Source organism: Takifugu flavidus, chromosome 22 (assembly GCF_003711565.1).
Source record: "Takifugu flavidus isolate HTHZ2018 chromosome 22, ASM371156v2, whole genome shotgun sequence".
Taxonomy (NCBI): domain Eukaryota; kingdom Metazoa; phylum Chordata; class Actinopteri; order Tetraodontiformes; family Tetraodontidae; genus Takifugu; species Takifugu flavidus.
The window spans coordinates 8,231,204-8,250,954 of NC_079541.1; the positions used below are offsets into that span (position 1 = coordinate 8,231,204).

At 44.0% G+C, this 19,751-nt stretch overlaps 1 protein-coding gene and 1 long non-coding RNA gene across 10 annotated transcripts in view; both read right to left on the reverse strand.

The window, feature by feature from the left end:
• Positions 1–1,180: 1,180 nt before the first annotated feature.
• On the reverse strand, positions 1,181–2,747 carry LOC130518942 (uncharacterized). Its single transcript, XR_008948179.1, has 2 exons — positions 2,555–2,747; positions 1,181–1,825 (listed from the first exon to the last, which is right to left on the reverse strand). It is a non-coding gene; the product is annotated as an uncharacterized LOC130518942 (long non-coding RNA).
• Positions 2,748–3,579: 832 nt separating this feature from the next.
• The window catches only part of nav3 (neuron navigator 3), a 282,063-nt gene continuing 265,891 nt past the window's right edge, over positions 3,580–19,751 (reverse strand). For 8 of the 9 annotated variants that reach the window (XM_057021866.1, XM_057021867.1, XM_057021869.1 and 5 more), the window contains 16 exons: positions 18,904–19,015; positions 17,911–18,035; positions 16,557–16,580; positions 15,989–16,155; positions 14,816–14,969; positions 14,046–14,232; positions 12,206–12,303; positions 12,035–12,130; positions 10,813–10,981; positions 10,491–10,726; positions 8,422–8,576; positions 8,273–8,344; positions 7,927–8,123; positions 7,165–7,283; positions 6,715–6,918; positions 3,580–6,571 (listed from right to left, as the gene is read on the reverse strand). In XM_057021866.1, the coding sequence (XP_056877846.1) occupies positions 6,452–6,571; positions 6,715–6,918; positions 7,165–7,283; positions 7,927–8,123; positions 8,273–8,344; positions 8,422–8,576; positions 10,491–10,726; positions 10,813–10,981; positions 12,035–12,130; positions 12,206–12,303; positions 14,046–14,232; positions 14,816–14,969; positions 15,989–16,155; positions 16,557–16,580; positions 17,911–18,035; positions 18,904–19,015 (2,235 nt within the window). In that variant the 3' untranslated portion in view covers positions 3,580–6,451. The remainder of the gene's footprint in view (positions 6,572–6,714; positions 6,919–7,164; positions 7,284–7,926; positions 8,124–8,272; positions 8,345–8,421; positions 8,577–10,490; positions 10,727–10,812; positions 10,982–12,034; positions 12,131–12,205; positions 12,304–14,045; positions 14,233–14,815; positions 14,970–15,988; positions 16,156–16,556; positions 16,581–17,910; positions 18,036–18,903; positions 19,016–19,751) is intronic. The other variant, XM_057021865.1, reaches the window with a different exon arrangement.

The following is a 19,751-nucleotide window of genomic DNA, read 5'->3' on the forward strand; positions in this document are numbered from 1 at the left end:
AAACTTGGATGGTTTTTTTTATCATCCATGTCTCACCCTGAACTGTGCGATTACTGCACGATTGGTGGTGTGTTAAGAGCTGGCTAGCGTTTATTAAAACGACGCATTTTGATATGCAGTAATCTTCGTAAGCTTTGACAGTTTATTCATTCATCTGCTTGTAGCTTTAAATGTGAACATTTGTTCACTTTTAAAAGAAACATCTATTTCCCCCTCCCGATTTAACGGAAATGAAAAAAGGATGTTGTGTGTGTGATGTACTTCTGATTCCAAGTAATGCACCATTGACATGCTCAACACTAGCACAATATCTGTCTTTAACAGAAGCAGACGTGGTAAGCTCTTAAGATATTCGCGCCTCTACTTTGTACCGCCTTGAGTTAAAATGGTATTTATCTTCACTGCAAAAAAGACACATTTTTTCTAAAATAAAGGGAAAAAGAAGTAAACTATAGAAGTAATAGGTATTTTAATTTGTGTGAGCTAGTGTCTTTTAACCTATAAGAACTTGCTGTCACACTTTGAATGCCCTCAGCTCCACCTTATCTAGTTTTATGTTTGACCTTATTTATTTTATGTTTGAACTTATATCCCGGGGGGGGGGGGGGGGGGGGGGGGGAGAAATAAAGATCATGGTGCGGCGATCAGGCGATTGTCATGTGACTGAACAGAAAGCAACTCAAATTGACGGTATCACCTCCATACAAAGGTGATCTCAGGAGCCAATTTGCAAAAGCTTGTTTTTCCTGATGCTAAAGTTTTAACATATGTAAGTTTCAGAGGTTTAATTAGATGCATGTCCTATTTAACCGTTTGTGACCGTATTTCTATATGAAACTAATACAAAAGAAAATAAAATCAAGGGCAATTTTTTTATAGTTGAAATCAGGAATATTTCTAACTCTTTCACCCAATTCAAGAAACATAACCATGCAGATCTTTGATTAAATAGGAATGTTTCCCCTTTTAACCAGCCACCCAGGAGGGCACCCCCATTTGAAACCAGCTGTGCTTAAGGTTTTTCTTTGTGTTTCTGTAAAGCACCGAGCGACAACCATGATTATAAGAGACAATATATAAAGTTGCATTGAGCTGAATAGCATCTGACTGTTGCCTAATCCATTAATAGATAATAATCTAATTAATCTATTAATAGATAATACATTAACATATTTAATACTTTCATAGGTCTGGACAAATCTTTATTAATTCTACATTTCATTTTTCCAATGTGCAAATTAATTTTTCATCTGCTTTCTAAGCTGTTCTTCATCACATTTGAATAAAATTTCCCTGCAGTTGTCATTACAACAAATCATTAGATTGTTAATGAGCAATAAACTTTTTTTAGAATTCAGACTTTTCTCAATCATGTTTGTTCACAAGAGAAAGCAACTGCCACACTTAAAAAAAAACAACTTATCATAACCAGGCTTAAATATCGACATGTTAAACATTTCAAAATAATTAGATATTCAAAAACAAGGAGCAGGTCTGCTCTAATCAGTAACATTCGCAATCATAACACTGTGACTTAGGGCTGTGCTGCCACGATATCATCATATTTCAATTGAAATTCTTTATTTGCCCCCTTCCCAATGTTAATCCTTCCATGCAGGCAGATGTTTCACAGCAGCTGGTGGATCTTTGGGGGAATGTGTTCTGTGGTTCAAAGTTTCACTATTAAATGAGGACGTCATGTATAAGAAGTCGCAAGTCCAACATCAATCATTCGGGACTTCAAACATGATATCCAATAAAGTTGAATCCCGGCATTAAGAGACGCAGGACTCCATTTGTTCTGCTCCAAAGTCTGGTGGATAATCTTTAACAGAAAAAGAGAATTATTTCTCAGGGAGCATATTTTACAGCAATTATAAAACAGAACTATGAGGTGATCAGAAATGAGAAAAACCCAAAAGATGCAGAGTAAAACCCGCTTTCTAATTAAAAGTGTTCAAAAACGTACTAATGAGAAACTAAATATGCAGTTTGTAACGAACACAGAGCATACCCTTATCTTTAGTTAATATTTGAACAGGAGGGGCTACATAAAAAGTACCAAGAGAGATCGCACTTATCGGCTTTGTTGAGTTTATCTAAAGCACAAATTTGCACTTTCAATAGATTAACCAGAGGCTGAAGCTACTGGAGACCCCAAACCTCTTAAAACCGGAGTAACCATTCATTTAACATCTCTAATTACAGAGCCGAATCGTTGGTCATATGCCTAACATTAATCCCACTTCCCTGCCTATAATATATGTATTATCAGAACACCAGTTACACTTAAAGTGATCTTAAGCCATCCAATATGTTATTTGATAATCCACTTTGAGATAGTTATTTGAACCAAAAGTGATCCGTATTTTAAGTCTATCCCTTAATCAGAGGAGGCGCTATCACCCAATCGAGAAACGGGAGGGGGTAGATCGGGGGATTCCTCAGGAATCTACACAGCTGGATCCGATCGATAACCAGCCGATCAAACCGATCGGAGTTCTGTAACTTCCGCCTTCACGCTAACGAGAAAATTCTGCAGTTAGCAACTCACCTTTTCACGGAACAACAAAATAAACGAAGAAAAAAAGCATTATGTCGAACACCAAAAACACCCATAAGTCAAACCAGTACGAGTGTTTGGGTAAAGACACCGAGTCTTCTTTAGGGTGAAACATCCTATGATTGTCTTGCGCTCCGGTCGCGGGCGTTGCCGAGGCTGCCATCTTAGCAAGGACTCCGGCAACTTCCCGGAAGTGCTTTAACCATCTGCCCTTCAAAGTAAAACATCTTTGTAATAAAACCTTAACTTCAGATTAAAAAACAAACAAACAAATAAAAAAACCCAAATGTACTAAATAATGTCTTACTATTTAAAAACACGAGATAATGTCTCTGGTTATTTCATCGATTACATCGACTATTACTGACATTATAAAAATAATCGATTTACTTCCAGAATATAACAGTATGTTTGCAGTCTTTACCCTCAACTTTAGGTTTTCTTACATACCATGACATTAGAAAATTAAATGTTTAATATATTGTTTGAGAAAAGCTAATTTTGATGGATGGTATCACAAAACTTAACATTGGACGAGTCTCTCACTTAATCTAATGTCTGGCTTTGATTGTTTTGTCACATAGTTAAGTGAAAATGAATTAATATCAATATATTGAAGCTCAAGACTCATTTGCTATGAGACCTTCGAGTACTCGGTTGTCTATGACGCCTTACATTTTGGAAGTTAGTCCTTAATTGTACATTTTAGATGTTACCACTTGATGGAACTAGAGATAATTGACTTTTTCCCAGGATACAAAAGTGAAAGTCTTGACGGTTCATCAGTTGCTCTCAGTGGTTTTGGAGTTACTTTGTTATTTCCGACAAAATAGCAAAGGATAATGAAAGTATATAAAGACTTCTGGAACTTCTGGTTTTAACCAAATCTTTATCTCCACATAGAACAAATAACCTGAAGCACGTTCCTCTCTCTCTCTCTCACATACACACACATACACACACACACACACACACACACACACACACACACACACGGTAGCAAAAGCTCAACAGTGTTTGCTTGTGTGACACCAAATACCATTTATTAGGGCTTTACAAAGACTACAAAATCTTTCAGATGAGTTAAATCACTGTCTCTGTCTATTTACATGATATGTTACATATAAATGTACAAAATATAAAACATTTAAAGACAAATGTTTTACCCAAAAAGAAAAAAAAGAAGAAATCCTCTCAAAACAGAGTAAATGCTATATGGTTTCCAACTGAGATGTAACTGCCAAGTGTTGGGTCTTAATCGTCAAGACTATGGGATAAACTGTTAATGCTGTTAACGCTCTGTGAGATTAGGAACAAAGGTGTACAGGAGGAGTGATTTTTTTTCCTTTTCTCTCTTTTAATAAGCATGGTGTAACTGTAGGCAACGCGATACCACGGCCAGAACCTCCTTTATTAGGCAGACACAAGGCTGTGCAGAGCCACCAAAGGCTTGGCTGCAGAGACACCAGTGAAGCTGAACACAGGTAGGATTGTAGAATAGTGTCCTGAGGTTGAGTCAACATGTTATCTTGGTCTTTGATGGGCTCTGACGGACCAGTAGCACCTATTTGTTGTTGGTAGTACAGTACGGTGTCTCGTCAGCTGCGGTGCATCAGACAGTCAAGCCTAACGTGGCAGTAAGCTTGTGTTAAAAAAAAAAAAATCCAAAAAGGAAGTGCTTCAGAGGACCGTCAGGTGTTCTAAAAGACATTCCAGATAGCAGGAGGGTGGAAATACTGAAAAATACTTTTCTTCTTAGTTTGTGATTTTAGTGAGTTAACAGACAGTGCCTTACTGTACACCATACATCTCCTGCACTAGCAAAGCATCCAATCACCACAAGACAGATACCTGCTTCTGACAGCGTGTTGAGTTTTTGCATTTCTTTTTTTTTCTTCTCTCTTCCTGTTTTTAAGTACAATAATTTATTCAGCGGGTTAAGCATATTGTTACACCAACAGGGCAGAATGCATCTTTGATTCACTGTGCAAGACTTAAATATTTACAACCCGACCCCGTCTCAAAGTGTGCAAAACCAACCCACTCAATAAACAAAGGGGAAAAATAAAAGTACAATGGCTTCCGTCCAACACACACAAACACACGTAATGATAAAGATCTCTTCTTAAAGCATCCCCTATTTAAAAAAAACATCAAAACATGCTCCTCAGGCTAGAAAAGAAACAACAACAACAAAAAAAGGTTGTGCTCCTGGTAGTTCAAGTGAGCCCAGCTCAACTGGACAAAAAAAACCCAAACTAACCTAAACGAATACCCAACCTCCGCCAGGTCAGAATTCAAATACAGCGTTGATGCCTTTATGCTAAAACTGCCAGAAATAACAAAAAGAAGCCGCCTCTTGTCATCCGCCATCAACATCTCCGTGTCTCACTACAGACAGGGGGAGCAGATTAGATTGTCTCCCAAACTTGAACACATTTAAGGCAGAGAGAAAGCACCGATATCGTTGTTCCCCTGATCAGCTATGGTTAACACACATTTGAAAATACTTTCAGTTTTCCTTCTCTTTTGTTTTTTTTTGGCAGATTTCACGACAACGCAGATGCTGAATGAGACTATCAAATGTCGGCTTTGTTCAATTCCATACTGCGTCGTTTTTTCTTAAACATTGATTAATGTTGTAAAAACTGAATAAAATCTTTCCAAACAACAAAACAAACCTGAAAAACTGAATAAAACCTTTTTAACTCCTGCTACACCCGTCAAGGCTTGGTTTGTCACACTGTTGCGGTGTGCTATGACAAAGTATCGGATGATTAAAGTTAAAATAATGAAGCCAAAGGACGAATATTTAACTTTCTTTCTTTGTTTTATCATCCGACTTCTATTTTGTTGCTCTTGAACTTTCCAAATGGGTATATTTTTTTCCACAAAAGCACTGGCTGACATGTTAAACCCAAAGCCTGACAGATGTTGTGCACGGCATTCCAGTGAAAATCACGGCCATGCTGGCCCAGAACGTTTCGACAAACTAGTGCATGTCCACATACTCATCACCAAAGTTTACAGCCAAGGTCAAGGAGGAGCAGCCTGTCGTGAACTTTGTTGGAACGTACGAGCTTGCGTGTGCACATTTGGCAGTAAAACAAAGGGAAACATTGGCAGGTGTTTGTCCTCTTCCTCAGTTTGGACACACAAACCATTGTTGTGCTTGTCGGACACGGCAGCAAGTAGCAGCTGAGCTCCATGTGTGATCCTGGAGGCTCAGGTCTAGTGTTGACGCTGAATGTATAGATCACTGTTTATGCTCAGAAAAGGGTGATTCGCTTAAATCACATGGGAGCCGATTAATTTGCCTGTTGTGCTGCTGAAAAAATGAATTCAATACGCTGAGAGCCTACACGATGACCACTAGAGGGCGCAAGATCACCTATAAACCCTTCAGGCAGGATCAACCAATTCGAACCTCTGATTGACTCACACTCTGACCATGTTTAAGTGTGTGTGCTCGTGTGTGTGCCCATGCCTATGTGTATCAATGCTAGAATGTGAAGCACCTCTGTAAACAATAAAAAAAGAATGTCTCCACACACTGTAAACATGTGAAGTTATTTCTGTGGTTAAAATAAAGGTCCAGTTGTGTCACTCTTTCTCTCTGACAACTAAAGCTTAAATAAGGGGATGAATCTGTATCTGAGGCGCAGGTATGAAAAGTTGTATTACAGAATGTGATACATCCTTTAAAACGGCTCGTCAACTTCAGCATGTCTTGACCGCGTTATCATGTAAAACACAATATACTCTGCGTTAATAACCCGCTTCCTTTATAAAAGTGTCACTGGGTGTACCATCTTGCATCACAAAACTTTTCATATTCGGACCAGAAAACAACAGGAGCAAAGGTTGACCAAAGGACCGGGATCCCCGTCATAGCGCCGACTCCAGTGAGGAGTCCAGCTGTTCATCGTGGTGACTGGTGCTGTCGCTGTCGCAGCTCTGTGTGCTCGAGTAGTTCGCTGCCTCCTGCAGGCGTAGCAGCATGTTCATCTAAAAGGACGATCCAACAAGAAAATTTAGAGTTATGTTCGGTTTTTAAATGCAGGTAAATGCAAGAAGGCCTGGGGTTTGAATCCCCTAAGGGACCAGGGGCTTTTCCGAGTGGACTGATTGTGTTATTACATCTTCCTCACCAGGGGGTCTCCTTCTGTGTCGCTCTGAGACACTTGCTTGGACGAGGCTCCCTCTTTGGACGAGCTGTAGCCGTCGTATCCCACGTCCTCCGGCCGCAGCTGGAGCAGCGACTGTCCTTCGCGTTGCAGCGAGGTGGCGTTCCACGGATACGTGTCGTTCACCCACTTGGATGGATCCTCCCAGGCCGCTCTTTTGCCGTACAGCTGCAGGTGTGATGGAGGGAGGATACATATGTCTTTATGAATCAGAGTACCGACTGCACACCAAACTAGATAATTCTATAGAGGAAAATTAACATATGAGAGCCAAATATAGTTAATGTGCAAAACAATTCAGTTTGTAATGTACTGTTGGACTGTTGTCTACACATGGTGTTCATGGATTGGTAGGTTAAAACAGTTATTTCCTTTTTTTCTTTGTTGTAAACCGTTTATATGGTCTGGACTCACCTGCAGGCCTTCCCTGACAGCTTCAAGCAGGTAGGGCACCAGAGAGTAGTTCCACAGGTCAGTGAACCAAACCCTAGACCCCTCCACATCCATAGGACAAGAGAGGAAGAGGCGCGGGCCTGAAGTTACAACAAATATGAGAGAGTCAGCTTTTGATGGGTTAGAGGTAAAGCTAAAATCCATCTGCCATGGTGTGTTTATGTTTGTGTGTTCTTGTATTTGCCACATAATGAGTACCAAACTACTCATTCTACTAGGAAACTGAGGACATTTTTGGTCGGGGGTGCATTTTGGTTGGTCCTCACATTTCCAAAGTGAGACGTGGTTTTAAAGTTGAGGTTAGCACTGGATAAGGGGTCGGGGTTAGTTGGGATTGTTAGGACTAGGGTAGGGTTAGTGGGGTCAGGGTTAAGGTTGCTGGGTTGTGTAATCTCCAGTACGCAGATGCAGTCTTGTAAACCGCTGTGGTTCATACTTAAACATCCATACCCTGAAGTACACACTTTCTCCTATCGCTTTTGCTCTGACTGGCGGAGGTGAAAAGCATTGTGGGATATCTAGCGGTCCCAAGTCCCCACCAGTCATATCTGATACATACTAGATACAATGGGCAGAGCAAGTACACTTCAGGGTACTTGCTCATACTTGGGCGAGAAGTACTGAGAAGTATGCATATTAAGAAACAGCCATCATGTCCATAAAAGTCCTCAGAAAGATAGAAACACACGCGCGTCTGTGTGTGTGTGTGTGTGTGAAACCGACCTATGGTGACATCAGAGGAGCTGTGTGCCTCCAGGAAGCAGTTGAGGTGTTGCCAGGTCTTGGGTATCCAGTCGATGATCTTAATCAGGTCATTGCTGCGCATGTTCTTATTGATCTCCGTCTCTATCAGCTTTCGCCGCAGGAACCGGCCCAGGAAACCTTTGACTGGTTCAGTGTGATTCGTGCACAGCACCCACCTGGAGCAAAAAAACAGTTGCGTTCTTACTTTACTACTTACATTTAAGATTAAATCAAATGTGATTATACTGACTCTAAGGCTTTTTGGTGGCGTATTGTCATTGAATGATTTTCAGGTATTTGGTACAGTCCAAATGACAAAACAAACCTGAAATTGTGGTGCAGCTCGAGGTTAGGAGAGGTAGACACTCCCTGGTTCATGGTCCCTATAACATAAGGGCTAGACAGAGAACACAAGGATGCACGGTCAACCACGGAAATATCATCAGTTTGAAATTCTCGCATTTGCCGTCTCACCATTTGTGGTACTTGCAGTTGAGAAAGCCGTTGAAGATGTCGCTGAGGGAGCCGATGTGGTGGAGGTTGTCCAGGATGACCACTGTGGGGAGCTCTGTGTCTGTCTCTTCTGAGTTGCACTGCTCTGCCAGGCTGGACAAGTACTGACGGAGCTCCTGCAGAGGAAAAACACAACACAGCGTCCGTTAGACAGCGAGAAATTCACCCCAAATGCGTCAAATCTTATCTCATTTTGACATTTGTTTAAAATAAACCATTTTTGCTCTGGATAAACCTTTACATACCGTATTTTCACGACTATAAGGCGCACCTAAAACACTGAGATTCTCTCACAAACCGACGGTGCGCCTTATAATATGGAGCGCCTTGTGTGTGGACTGAGTTCCAAAATCTGCTGTGCGCCTTTGGTGGGTGCACTACGGTAAACGCTCCGCCAATCGATTAGCGGCACACCTACGCGTAAGGATCCCCTAAAATGGCGCCGGTCAAGCAAGACGCGTATGAATGAGGCTTACTTTAAACTGCAGGCCAGCGAATATGCGGCTGAAAATGGCAATCGAGCAATCTTAGTGTTTTCGCTTTATGAGGAGGCGGCATCTCTCCATACGCGCGAGGACAACTGTTGCGCAGCGGCTGCCCGCGGATTACCAGGAGAGGGCGGCCATCTTCCCTAACCCTAACCAGGAGAGGGTGGCCATCTTCCCTAACCCTAACCAGGAGAGGGCGGCCATCTCCCTAACCCTAACCAGGAGAGGGTGTCCATCTTCCCTAACCCTAACCCTAACCAGGAGAGGGCGGCCATCTTCCCTAACCCTAACCAGGAGAGGGTGTCCATCTTCCCTAACCCTAACCAGGAGAGGGCGGCCATCTTCCCTAACCCTAACCCTAACCAGGAGAGGGTGGCCGTCTTCCCTAACCCTAACCAGGAGAGGGCGGCCATCTTCCCTAACCCTAACCCTAACCAGGAGAGGGTGGCCATCTTCCCTAACCCTAACCCTAACCAGAGAGGGCGGCCATCTCCCTAACCCTAACCAGGAGAGGGCGGCCATCTTCCCTAACCCTAACCCTAACCAGGAGAGGGCGGCCATCTTCCCTAACCCTAACCCTAACCAGGAGAGGGCGGCCATCTTCCCTAACCCTAACCAGGAGAGGGCGGCCATCTTCCCTAACCCTAACCAGGAGAGGGTGGCCATCTTCCTAACCCTAACCAGGAGAGGGCGGCCATCTTCCCTAACCCTAACCAGAGAGGGTGGCCATTTTCCTAACCCTAACCAGGAGAGGGTGGCCATCTTCCTAACCCTAACCAGGAGAGGGTGGCCATCTTCCCTAACCCTAACCAGGAGAGGGTGGCCATCTTCCCTAACCCTAACCAGGAGAGGGTGGCCATCTTCCCTAACCCTAACCAGGAGAGGGTGGCCATCTTCCGCACCTACTGCCAACATGGATGAGATCCCTCCGACTTTTAAAATCCCTTTGACCCACAGTAGAGTGGAGAAAAAGGGACCAACACGGTGGCGATACGCACGGGCACGAGAAGTCGTCGTTCACCGTGGTTCTCGGCTGCCACGGAAACGGACAGAGCGCTGGATGACGGAAGGCGAACACTCTTTCACAAAGACTATGAGGCAGCGGCGGGCAAGTTATGCCACCATATGCGGGTGGATTTTAGACGCATGGGCTATGATACCGTCGGTGAGTCCGATTCAGATGATTAAGAAGAGGAATTCGGGATGTTGGACATTGAAATAGCGCAGCTGTTTAATTCAGATACAGAAGATGAAAACTTTGATGGTTTTGTGGCGGGAGAATGAATATTTTGTTCAATAAATGTGTCGAAACTCACTGTTTTACTTCCATTGTCCTTTTTTACTGTATGTTTCAGCATGCGCCTAATAATACGGTGCGCCTTAGTATGTTTTAAATACAGAAATAGCACCCATAACTGAGACTGCGCCTTTTATTACAGTGCACCTTATGGTCATGAAAATACGGTAATAATCTTTTACACCTAGATCCTACTGATTCTCAGCAAGATAAAAACAAAGAGTCGCTCCCATCGGACGTCTTACTTTGCTGGAGTTCTGGTCTACGCTGAAACTGGCCACGTTGTGCTCCGTCACCTCCTGCCCCATCTGGGAAATGATGTACTCCGCCAGTTTGGTGGCCAGGAAGGATTTCCCCGTGCCGCTTGGTCCTGAGAGGATGATACGCCGATGCTCCATCAGGAGGTTGAGGTACCGCTGGACGATGGGTTTGGGGATCAGGGTGTCAAACACCAGGCTGTCGATGCTGTTCTCCTTCACGCCTAGAATGGAGGAAGGAACCGCCTGATGTTAATACATTTTTCTCTTTTGACTCTAGAAGAACCTCCAGGTTTGCACGCCGCGATACCTTTGAGATTGACCCTGATGACGTTATTGTCGCCCACCAGGTAGCCGCAGGGCAGCAGCTCAGGCACCTCAGAGGCGTGCGAGCGGACCACCTCGCCCATTCTGTAGCAGACGATGCTGTCTGAGCTGAGACCCAGGCTAGTGTGAGGATCCACCCGGAACACATACTCCTGCGGGGAAGCAGCAGAGCACACGCAGATAAATATAGGCTACGGTCTTTATTTGTAGCTACATCTTGAGACATATTGTCTGACTGCCCAACACATTTGCGTTAATATTCATCCAATGTACTTTTTAACAAAACTATTTATGTAATAAAGAAAATAATTCCAACCACAAAGATGGTAGATAGATATGCACATAAATAATACATATATGTGATTATTACCGAATCTATCGCCGTCCTTTTATTATTTCAAGTTTAATGGGCACTAGCAACCCCCGGTCAAGAACTTCAGTAGCTTCTCAGTTTGGAAGGTACGGGTCACGGTTCTACTGTCTTCTTTGGTGAGATCATCTAATTTGGTGAAATCATCTAATTTACTAAAGTAGAATGTCAGAAGGTGCTTAAAATGATTATTCCTGCTGATCTCATGGATACGTATCTACTGCTGCAAAAACCTTAGTTTCACAAGAGTGGTCAAAGGAGATATATACATTTAAGTTTTAACATACACATACATATCTAAATCATTTATGCAATACATCACGACAGGCTGTGGTATATGTTCATAATACCACAGCTAAAGGGTGTTCTTTGGCCCAGCTAACGGGCGTTCCACAGCCCAGCTAAGGGGTTCTTCATTGCAATAACTTAGAGATTTAGATTTTCTTGACATTCGTTTTGGCTTGCGTGGATTGTGCACCCACTAAAAACTGTCGGTGTTTCTGAGGAGGCACCAGGAGTAGCTGGGGTGGAGACTGATGGAGATGCTAGGTCTGTATAGTCGTGTTGGCCATAGCGTTCCTGACAGCACCTTCTCTAGGAGTGATGTCAGTTATGGCCTGACCATCCGTCGACACATTCGGGTCACAGTCAAAACCGCAAGATACGCTCATTATACCATGGCTAAGAACAAATCAGATCACCCGAATTCATCTTTCTGTTTTATAATAATACGCCGTTTGATGCTACAGCTCATATCTGGGGTCCACCAATACAGTGAAGGCCAACCCTGACATTGAATTAACAACCAGCAAACAAACAACAAACATCGATTTACCTTAAAGAGGCGGCGGATGACTCCGTCCAGGACGTCCCACTTTGTTTTCCCGCTCACTCCTATAGATCCGATGAGGAACTGTTGGCTCTGTGTGGCCTGAGGAGACAGATGTGATGAGCTCAAGCACAGCTGAAAATGTTGAATATTTACCAAACGTCTTCGCCCGCAAACCTTGGTGGTTTTGGGTCCGCTGCTGATGGCCACCACTATCCTCACGCTCCGACCCTCTTTGCGTAGATTCCCCTCATAGCTGTCGTCTAGGAGAATATCTGAAAAAAAAGGAAAGTTGCAGCTGTTGTTTATGACTTTTTTTTAAATGACCAGGTAATGTCTTTTAGATTTGATCAATATCTTAATATAGAGAAAAATAGAGGCGGGAAAACTATGATAGCGGAAGAGGAAGAGTCAGTAATGACTGAAAGTCACCAGAGAATGAAATGAATGACTCAGTTTTCATCATCCTTTGTGTTGTAAATCAATAAAACCATAGATGAGTTTCCACAGACTCCTGAGAATACTCTGCTCCTCTTACTGTAACCAAGAGCAACATCGAGAAAGCAACACAGAAAACAAGAAACATCACAGAAAACACTCTTTATTGGAATGTTTCCCCCAAATTACTATAGCACTACATCTAAAAAGCTACTTTCACTGAAGCCAATCTGGCATTTCATTCATCTCTCATCTTCCTCTGTACAGAAAAAAAGGCTTTTGGCTCCCTCTAGAGGTGGGCTGCAGGTCATTGCATAAAAAGTGATTTGCGTTAAAAATTTTAAATCCCAGCTTTAAAGTCATCTTCAAATGTAATGTAATGTAATTTCAATTACGTTCTCTTAGCAATCTAAATAATTACATTAGATTACAACTTCATTTTGAGTGAACGCCCTCACTTTTTTCATCAGAATCAACTTCAGTAACTATTTTTACAGGATGCTCACTGATATATTTTTTGATTATTTTACAATTATTTTTTATTTGGTACTTCTTCCCCATTTGTGTAAAATTGTATGTGAGTTCTTGCTACCTTTATACGCAGGGGTTTTTACTATTCGTTGCATTTTAGCAGGAGAACATCACATGATCAGAGAGAGCCAATCACAAGCGTCGGAGGGTTGTTGAAATGAAAAAAACTCTCTGATAAATGCGAACTTTCGTGGATCTTTAAGATGATATTAACGCTGTAACCATGGAAAAGTTCTAAAGGCAATTCAATTACCCATCCCAGTGATGTAACAGTTTACATTAATTTTACGCAAATGTTGTGCTTAAATTACGTAATGCCATTAGATGTAGTTCGTTACTTCCTAAAACTGATGATCAATTTGTAACTGATTAGGTCAAAGCTAAATAAGCCTCCAGAGGTCAGCTTTACATTCATGTCACAAATCAAATGGAAGGATGATGTAAAATATTGGAGGGGAAGTTTCACTTTAGCACGAAAAGGGATGCTAGCAGCTCGATTGTTGTATCACCTGTGACCTTTGGCGATAAATGCTGACACATTTCCCCCCGTGCGTCTGTCAGTTCTTAAGCCCAGACTCCATGATGGGGATATATTTGCATTCAGCTGGCTTCTTATAGCAGAGGCCTCTGTACTGGAGCGATAACGCCACACTGGCCCACTCGTCTTCCCACGTGCCGCTGCTCTTGGCTCATCCCTCCATCAATTAATGATTGCCGGGGCCCTCAGAGAGCGCCGCGGCTTCTACAGTGTGTTAATTACAGGACATCCTCTTTGACTTCTCATATGGAGCAGGCCTGGAGAGATTTGCATCATGTGATGAGTGTTTACCGACAGCTCCGCTGAACAGAACGCGACCATTTCATCATTGCGGTTCCGAACGTAGGACCCACAGATAAAACCGACTCTCTTAAAAGAAGAAGTATCCGAGCCAATCTTATATAAATATAAAATCACGCACTCCCAGTCGGTTCCACTCGCTTCAACCCCTCCGCCCTTCCTGCTCTAACCTCCCCTACACAAGTGCTCCAGAAGTGACGGTGAGCTGACCTGACATGATGGTGTCCGTGATGTTGAGGTTATTCAATGACAGCCCCAGCGACTGACGCGAGGAGGACGAGGATGTGCTGGAGGTCTCGGAGGGCGGCCGGGCCGTCTTGACCGGCGTGGCCGTCGGCGTGGCGTTGCCGCTGGACTTGAGGCGGTCGTTCTCCGCTTTCAGGGTCTCAATTTCATTCTGTTTGTTGGCAAATGAATGAAAATCCAGACTTTAAGCAGTTAACCAATAGCCCCCTCCATTTTGGCTCTCTCCTATTGTAAATCTGAATCAGTGCTATTGGACTAAAGGCTTGTGAGCATCAAGGGAAAGTCTCAGATAAGAAACCTTACATTACTCATCCGTCTGAGGAGACTTTTCGATTCCACATCTACAAAACCCCACTTAACCAAGGCATTTACCGCCCTGTTTGAACATGTGGCCTTTTAAAGATTACGAACCGGCACCAACTCGGAATATTATCGCAACACATCCACGGGATTTATATGAGCCCATCAAATGTGCGGCCGTAGAGATTTTCTTTTTACGACAATCAAACAGCTTGTTTCTCCGCACGCTCCCGCGAAGTCAATTTCAGGTGACACAGCAGTCCGCCTCAGCTGCGGGTGATGAATAGGAATTGTGTTCCAAATCTTGCTAGTTAGCATTTCTAAATATTCATGTGAAATTAGCAATATTATCTGAGTTGAGCTGAAAAGGAACGTCAGAAAAATCAAACACTAGTATGAGCCAAACTGGGACTCATGGGAGGGTATGACCCCACCTGCATGCGGTTCATGGCCTCCCGGATCTGGTCCAGGTGGTGAGCGGAGCTAAGGGCCTCAAGACGGATGTCCGTCAACTTCAGCTCCTTCTCCCGAAGTTCGTTCTTCAGCTGCAGCACGATTTCCGCCTCGGCCTCGGTGCACTCGCACAGCCTGCGGTCGGGATGAAACAGGGAGGAAGGAAGGTGGAGGGGGGGTCACCTCGACAGTTACAGGTCACCAACGCACACACTCTGGAGCTACAAACACAGATTTGCTCAAGGGAGCTAAAGTCCAGAGGGAAAACTGGAGTCGCTGAAGAAAACAGGCAGGTTCGACACGAGAGTGGGTAGGGGCCCGGGGGCCCCGGGACATTTGAGACAGCAACTACTCCCCAATGACTCCTGTCTCTGAAGTTTCCCGCTGTACTTTGCTCATTGACTGTAGCGTTGGCATGCAGAATGGGGGTAGATCACAGCAGGCGTGTGGTCCCGTTACCGAGAAGTCGCCGAGTTCTACAGCAACATCGGAACTCTGCTCAATAAAAACACAAGTGATGGGACACGTCCACATGCCGCCACACATGTGTCCACATGCGTCCACACATGTGTCCACATGCAATCTTTGTGATTGTTGACAAAATGGCCACGTGGTCTTGGTTGTATTTGATGGCAAGCTACATCACAGTGTCACCTAAAACAGCTCCGAAGTGGAAACACAAACCAAATCCAGGGTTATCGTGCGGACAAGAACGCCCGGAAAATGCTGCTTTCAGGCCTTTAGGATGTGAATGCAGGAGCCAATCACAGCAACCCACCCCACTGCAAACGCACTCCGTGGGAGCATGACAACGTGGCGCCTATTACCGAGATCGGTGCTTGTAGATCATGTGACCGTTTTGCTTTTTCTTTGACATCCAAATGGGGGAGGACTTGCTATCGCAAACGCACTTACTAGCGTGTGGACAGCAGGGAGAGGGGGTTAAAAGAAAAAGGAAAAAACACAGAGGTTTGCAAAGGGAGGTGGAGGAATGGTGAGATTTAACAAGACATAAGGGTGGAAAGAAGAAAGAATGAGGAAAAAACCTGGAAAAGTTGTCTCCTTTGGGTTGGATCTGATGCCACATGCAGGCGTGGAGAGAATCACTGGCTCACAGCGAGTGTTTCGGAGTGGGTGCATGCACGGGGACTTACTCTGTGGTGGAAGGAGACGAGCGGAGCGTGGCGACGCTGCCTTGTCTGTTGTCGTGCTGCAGTTTGGGCGAAGACGGCAGCGAATCGGTCATCTCCTCCATCTCGTCGTGAGCCGACTGGGACTTGGTTTTCTTTTTGCTGAACGCCTGCTTGAAGGAGCTGCGCAACTGCAAGACGGATAAGAGAGGAACACGCCCCAGGTCAATATCGCCAGCCTCTACCAAGATAGCAAGTTTCTGGTAGCATCACATCCTGCCAGATCAGGAGGTTACGCCGTGCTGTTTCCAAGCAGTCGTCACTGGTTTGAGTAAAGGGGGGTAAAAAGGAGGCTGCAAGTAGAGGAGGGAAAAAGGGAGAGAGGGAAGGTGATTTATTTTAACTAAAAGAAAATGGGCCAAACAGACGATTGAAATGAGGAAGAAGCTAAGAATAGGGGGAAGGGTGGGGCTGCCGAATCCATGCCGACAGTTTTCCAGTTACGAGGAAGAGCAAGGTGCTCCAAGAGGGGAAGAAAGAGGGTTGGATGGATCACAGCAAACACGCACGAGACACTCTGGGAGCCACTGACCTGAGCCGGGATGGAATCAGCCACCTGGAGACGCAGAACATACCCAAAGTTAAGCCACACAAACCCTCACGCTGGATGTGCAAATCAGGAAAAAAAACGCAGGCGTGATGGGGAGATTGTCAGAAACCCCCAAATCTGCATGAGTTACTTTTATATGGAAGCTTCTTGGTGGGCTACGTGATGATGATGCTCTATAAATGTGAGTTCCCGAGTCCAAATTCTGCAGAGGAGGGGAAAAATCTCCTTCACCATGCCGGGCTAGGCCGTCCATCTCTGTGGCGAGCCATTTAAGTTCAAGGGCAGACGGTTTTTTTGCACTGCAGCACAGGCGACTGGCTGTTTGGCTAAGGCGGGAATGCTAATATGTCATCTGCGAAACTCAAGGGGCTGCGGCAAATAACAGCTCTCCAGCCAGAGACGACGGCGTGCCGCTACTGTGAGGGAAGCGAAGAACGGGGAACACAGAAGAGCGCCGACAATGAGGAAAAGCCACCCGCTTCCGGGATTTGCGGGGCATTTGCGGACAAATTTCACCGCAGAGAGAAAACTCTGAAGGTTGTAAAGAGGACAAAGACACGGTACTCCTGTAAAACTAGCAAAACAAAGTAAGCTAAAAACAAAAAGTAATCCTGTCCTGAGTAAAAGTGTTATATGTGTTTTGTTATGACTGTGTTGTTGTCTTCTAATCTAACGCTGCTGTAGGAAATGTAAATTTCAGAGTGCGCGACAACATTGCTTGACCTTTCTAGTCCTCACTGGTGGATGCTCCTTTAGCTCTGTCTCAGCACAGTAACCTAGCAACTGGGATTATGACTAAAGTCATTCATTAAGATGTATTGTAAACTGGGTTTTATAAAAGCCAGCAACAACATAAAAAGACACAATATGAGTCCTCAACAACATGACCAACACATTTGTAGTGATGATTAAAAAACACAAAAAAAACAGACTATACAGACCTAGCATCTCCAAAAAAAATTAAAAAAAACATCCAGAGTATACATTAGACTAACAAACTAATTATTTCTGAGTTTCTAGCTATTCAATATTTAATGTTAAACGGAATTCCTCCATATTCTTTGATGGCGGCAGCCTTAACAATGGGTAGCAGGGCACTTTTAATCCTTTTGGTGCAGGTTTTATGGGCCTAAACTGCACCTGAATATCTAATATGACTTTGAATCCGCCTACGAACAATGATTAAAAGACTGAGTGAAAAATATAACAGCCTGTCTGCTCGGAAGAAAACAATCATCAACACAAAAAGCAGAGTAACATTTCCTCCTTTTGGTGAGTTTTTTGGACATTGACATTTATAGCAGCATCTGGGGGGAGGGGGGGAGGCTAAACTTACCCAGCTCTTCTTCTTCTTCTTCTTGTCTTCAGCGTCCTTGCCCAGGCTGCCCATGCTGGAGTGACTGGCCGTGCTGTTGATGCTCGACATGCTCTCTGACGAGTGCTGGCGCCTGATACGCAGGTCTGAGGACGAGAGGGAAATCTCTTTCTCAATAGAAGCCGAGCATTTCACGTTAGGTGTTCATCCCAGTTTTCATTGGGATGTTGGAATGAACTCGTTCGCCTTGTTTACTTTGATGCGACCATTTGATATTAGTATTTTATGTTTTTAGGACGATCGTGATTATTTTCATTGTTGCGGCATAAAAATTCCTCTGTATTAATTCGGACGTGTATCGATATGAAACACCGCGAAAACAATCGGCGTCGCAGCCGCAGGGGAGCGCGAGAATAGCACAAAAACTACAAAACCCATGATCCTTTACACTTCTCCTTGCAGGCCTTATGCAGGGAAAAACCTGAAGCTAACAGGGACAACAGGGAGACAGGCGAGGAAATTGAAAAATTCCACAGAGAACTGTGGATTTTCCTGTTTCAGACCGATCTCTAAACTTTGTTCTGTGATTAAAATCAAATTTCCTCCCTATGAGGTGAATACCTGCAGGGACTATTTTCCCCCTTTGTTGCTTGAAAGCCAAAGACACTGGAAGCTTCTATTTGAGTTGTTCCTTGTTTAATACTCCTCCCCCCATCTTTATGTTTTAATACTATGGAGCTTTGTACATTATTACTGTTAACAAGCATTAAAATAAACATCGTACTGTAGGCTAGTTATTGAAGTATTGGAATGTTGGGACATTTTCATATTGCTGCGGTCCTTCTTCATACTTTACACAATGGATCTTTGCAGCACAAAAATAAATCCTCTCTTGGGGCCAATCAGGGTAAATATGTACCCAACAGCTGTGGTCCAGCAAAGGGTTCAAAAGCCTCCTCCGAATATCAGATGCTTTTTGTGTGTTCCAGCATCCCCCGCAGCTCCCTTCATTACCTTTGTGCAGGTGGTCAGGGCCATTCAGCGCCACCTGGATGGCTGTCTGGGCATCCGTGTTCTGTGTCTTCAGCGTTTCTATGGTTTCTCTTAACTCGACCAACTCGGACTCCTGGAGAGCAGAACGTTTGAAAAGTTGATGATACAGCAAAAAAAGAAAAAAGAACAAACCTTGCGGCTAAAATGCGTTGAAAGACGAGCAGCATCATTGGATGCAGACTTGGCAAATTTGGCATGGGCAGAGCTTTTAGGAGAGAAAAGTCTTTTGTTCACACCTATTTTAAGATATTAGTCGGATGGTGGGCCTGAATCCAACCCAGCGCCACCTGCTCCGAAAAGAAAAGCTCTATTCTGTCGAACAAGCACCATCAGATAGACGGAGTCTCCCGTTCTGCCTTGGCAGGAAAACCCGGTCAGAGGGGTTCTACTTTAATTAAAAGTTGGGATGGCCTTGTTTAACAAAGACATCCCCGCAGATCCCGCGCCGCTTTAATTTACAGAGGATTAAAAATCTGCCAAGATTTGTCAGCGCAGTATGTGTGTCTGTTTGGCATTTCCAGACTCCTGTTAGGAGAAAGAGTGCATTGTTTTGGTTTGTTTTATGGATTATATGTGAAAGGGTAGCTCTATCCTGGAGGAGCTGCACTACCTGGGCCAGTTCTGGGGGCTGCAGACGCCGACTCATGCTAGTAGCTTGATATCGGCTCAAGAAAAAAGTAAATCCAGCCAAGAATCGGCCAAACGGGATGATAAAAGGAAATATTCCCTGGGTTAGGGTGAGGGTTACCTCTACCACAGAGGTTGCCTTGCTAATTCCTCCTTTCTTGCACAATCACAAGTCCTACTGA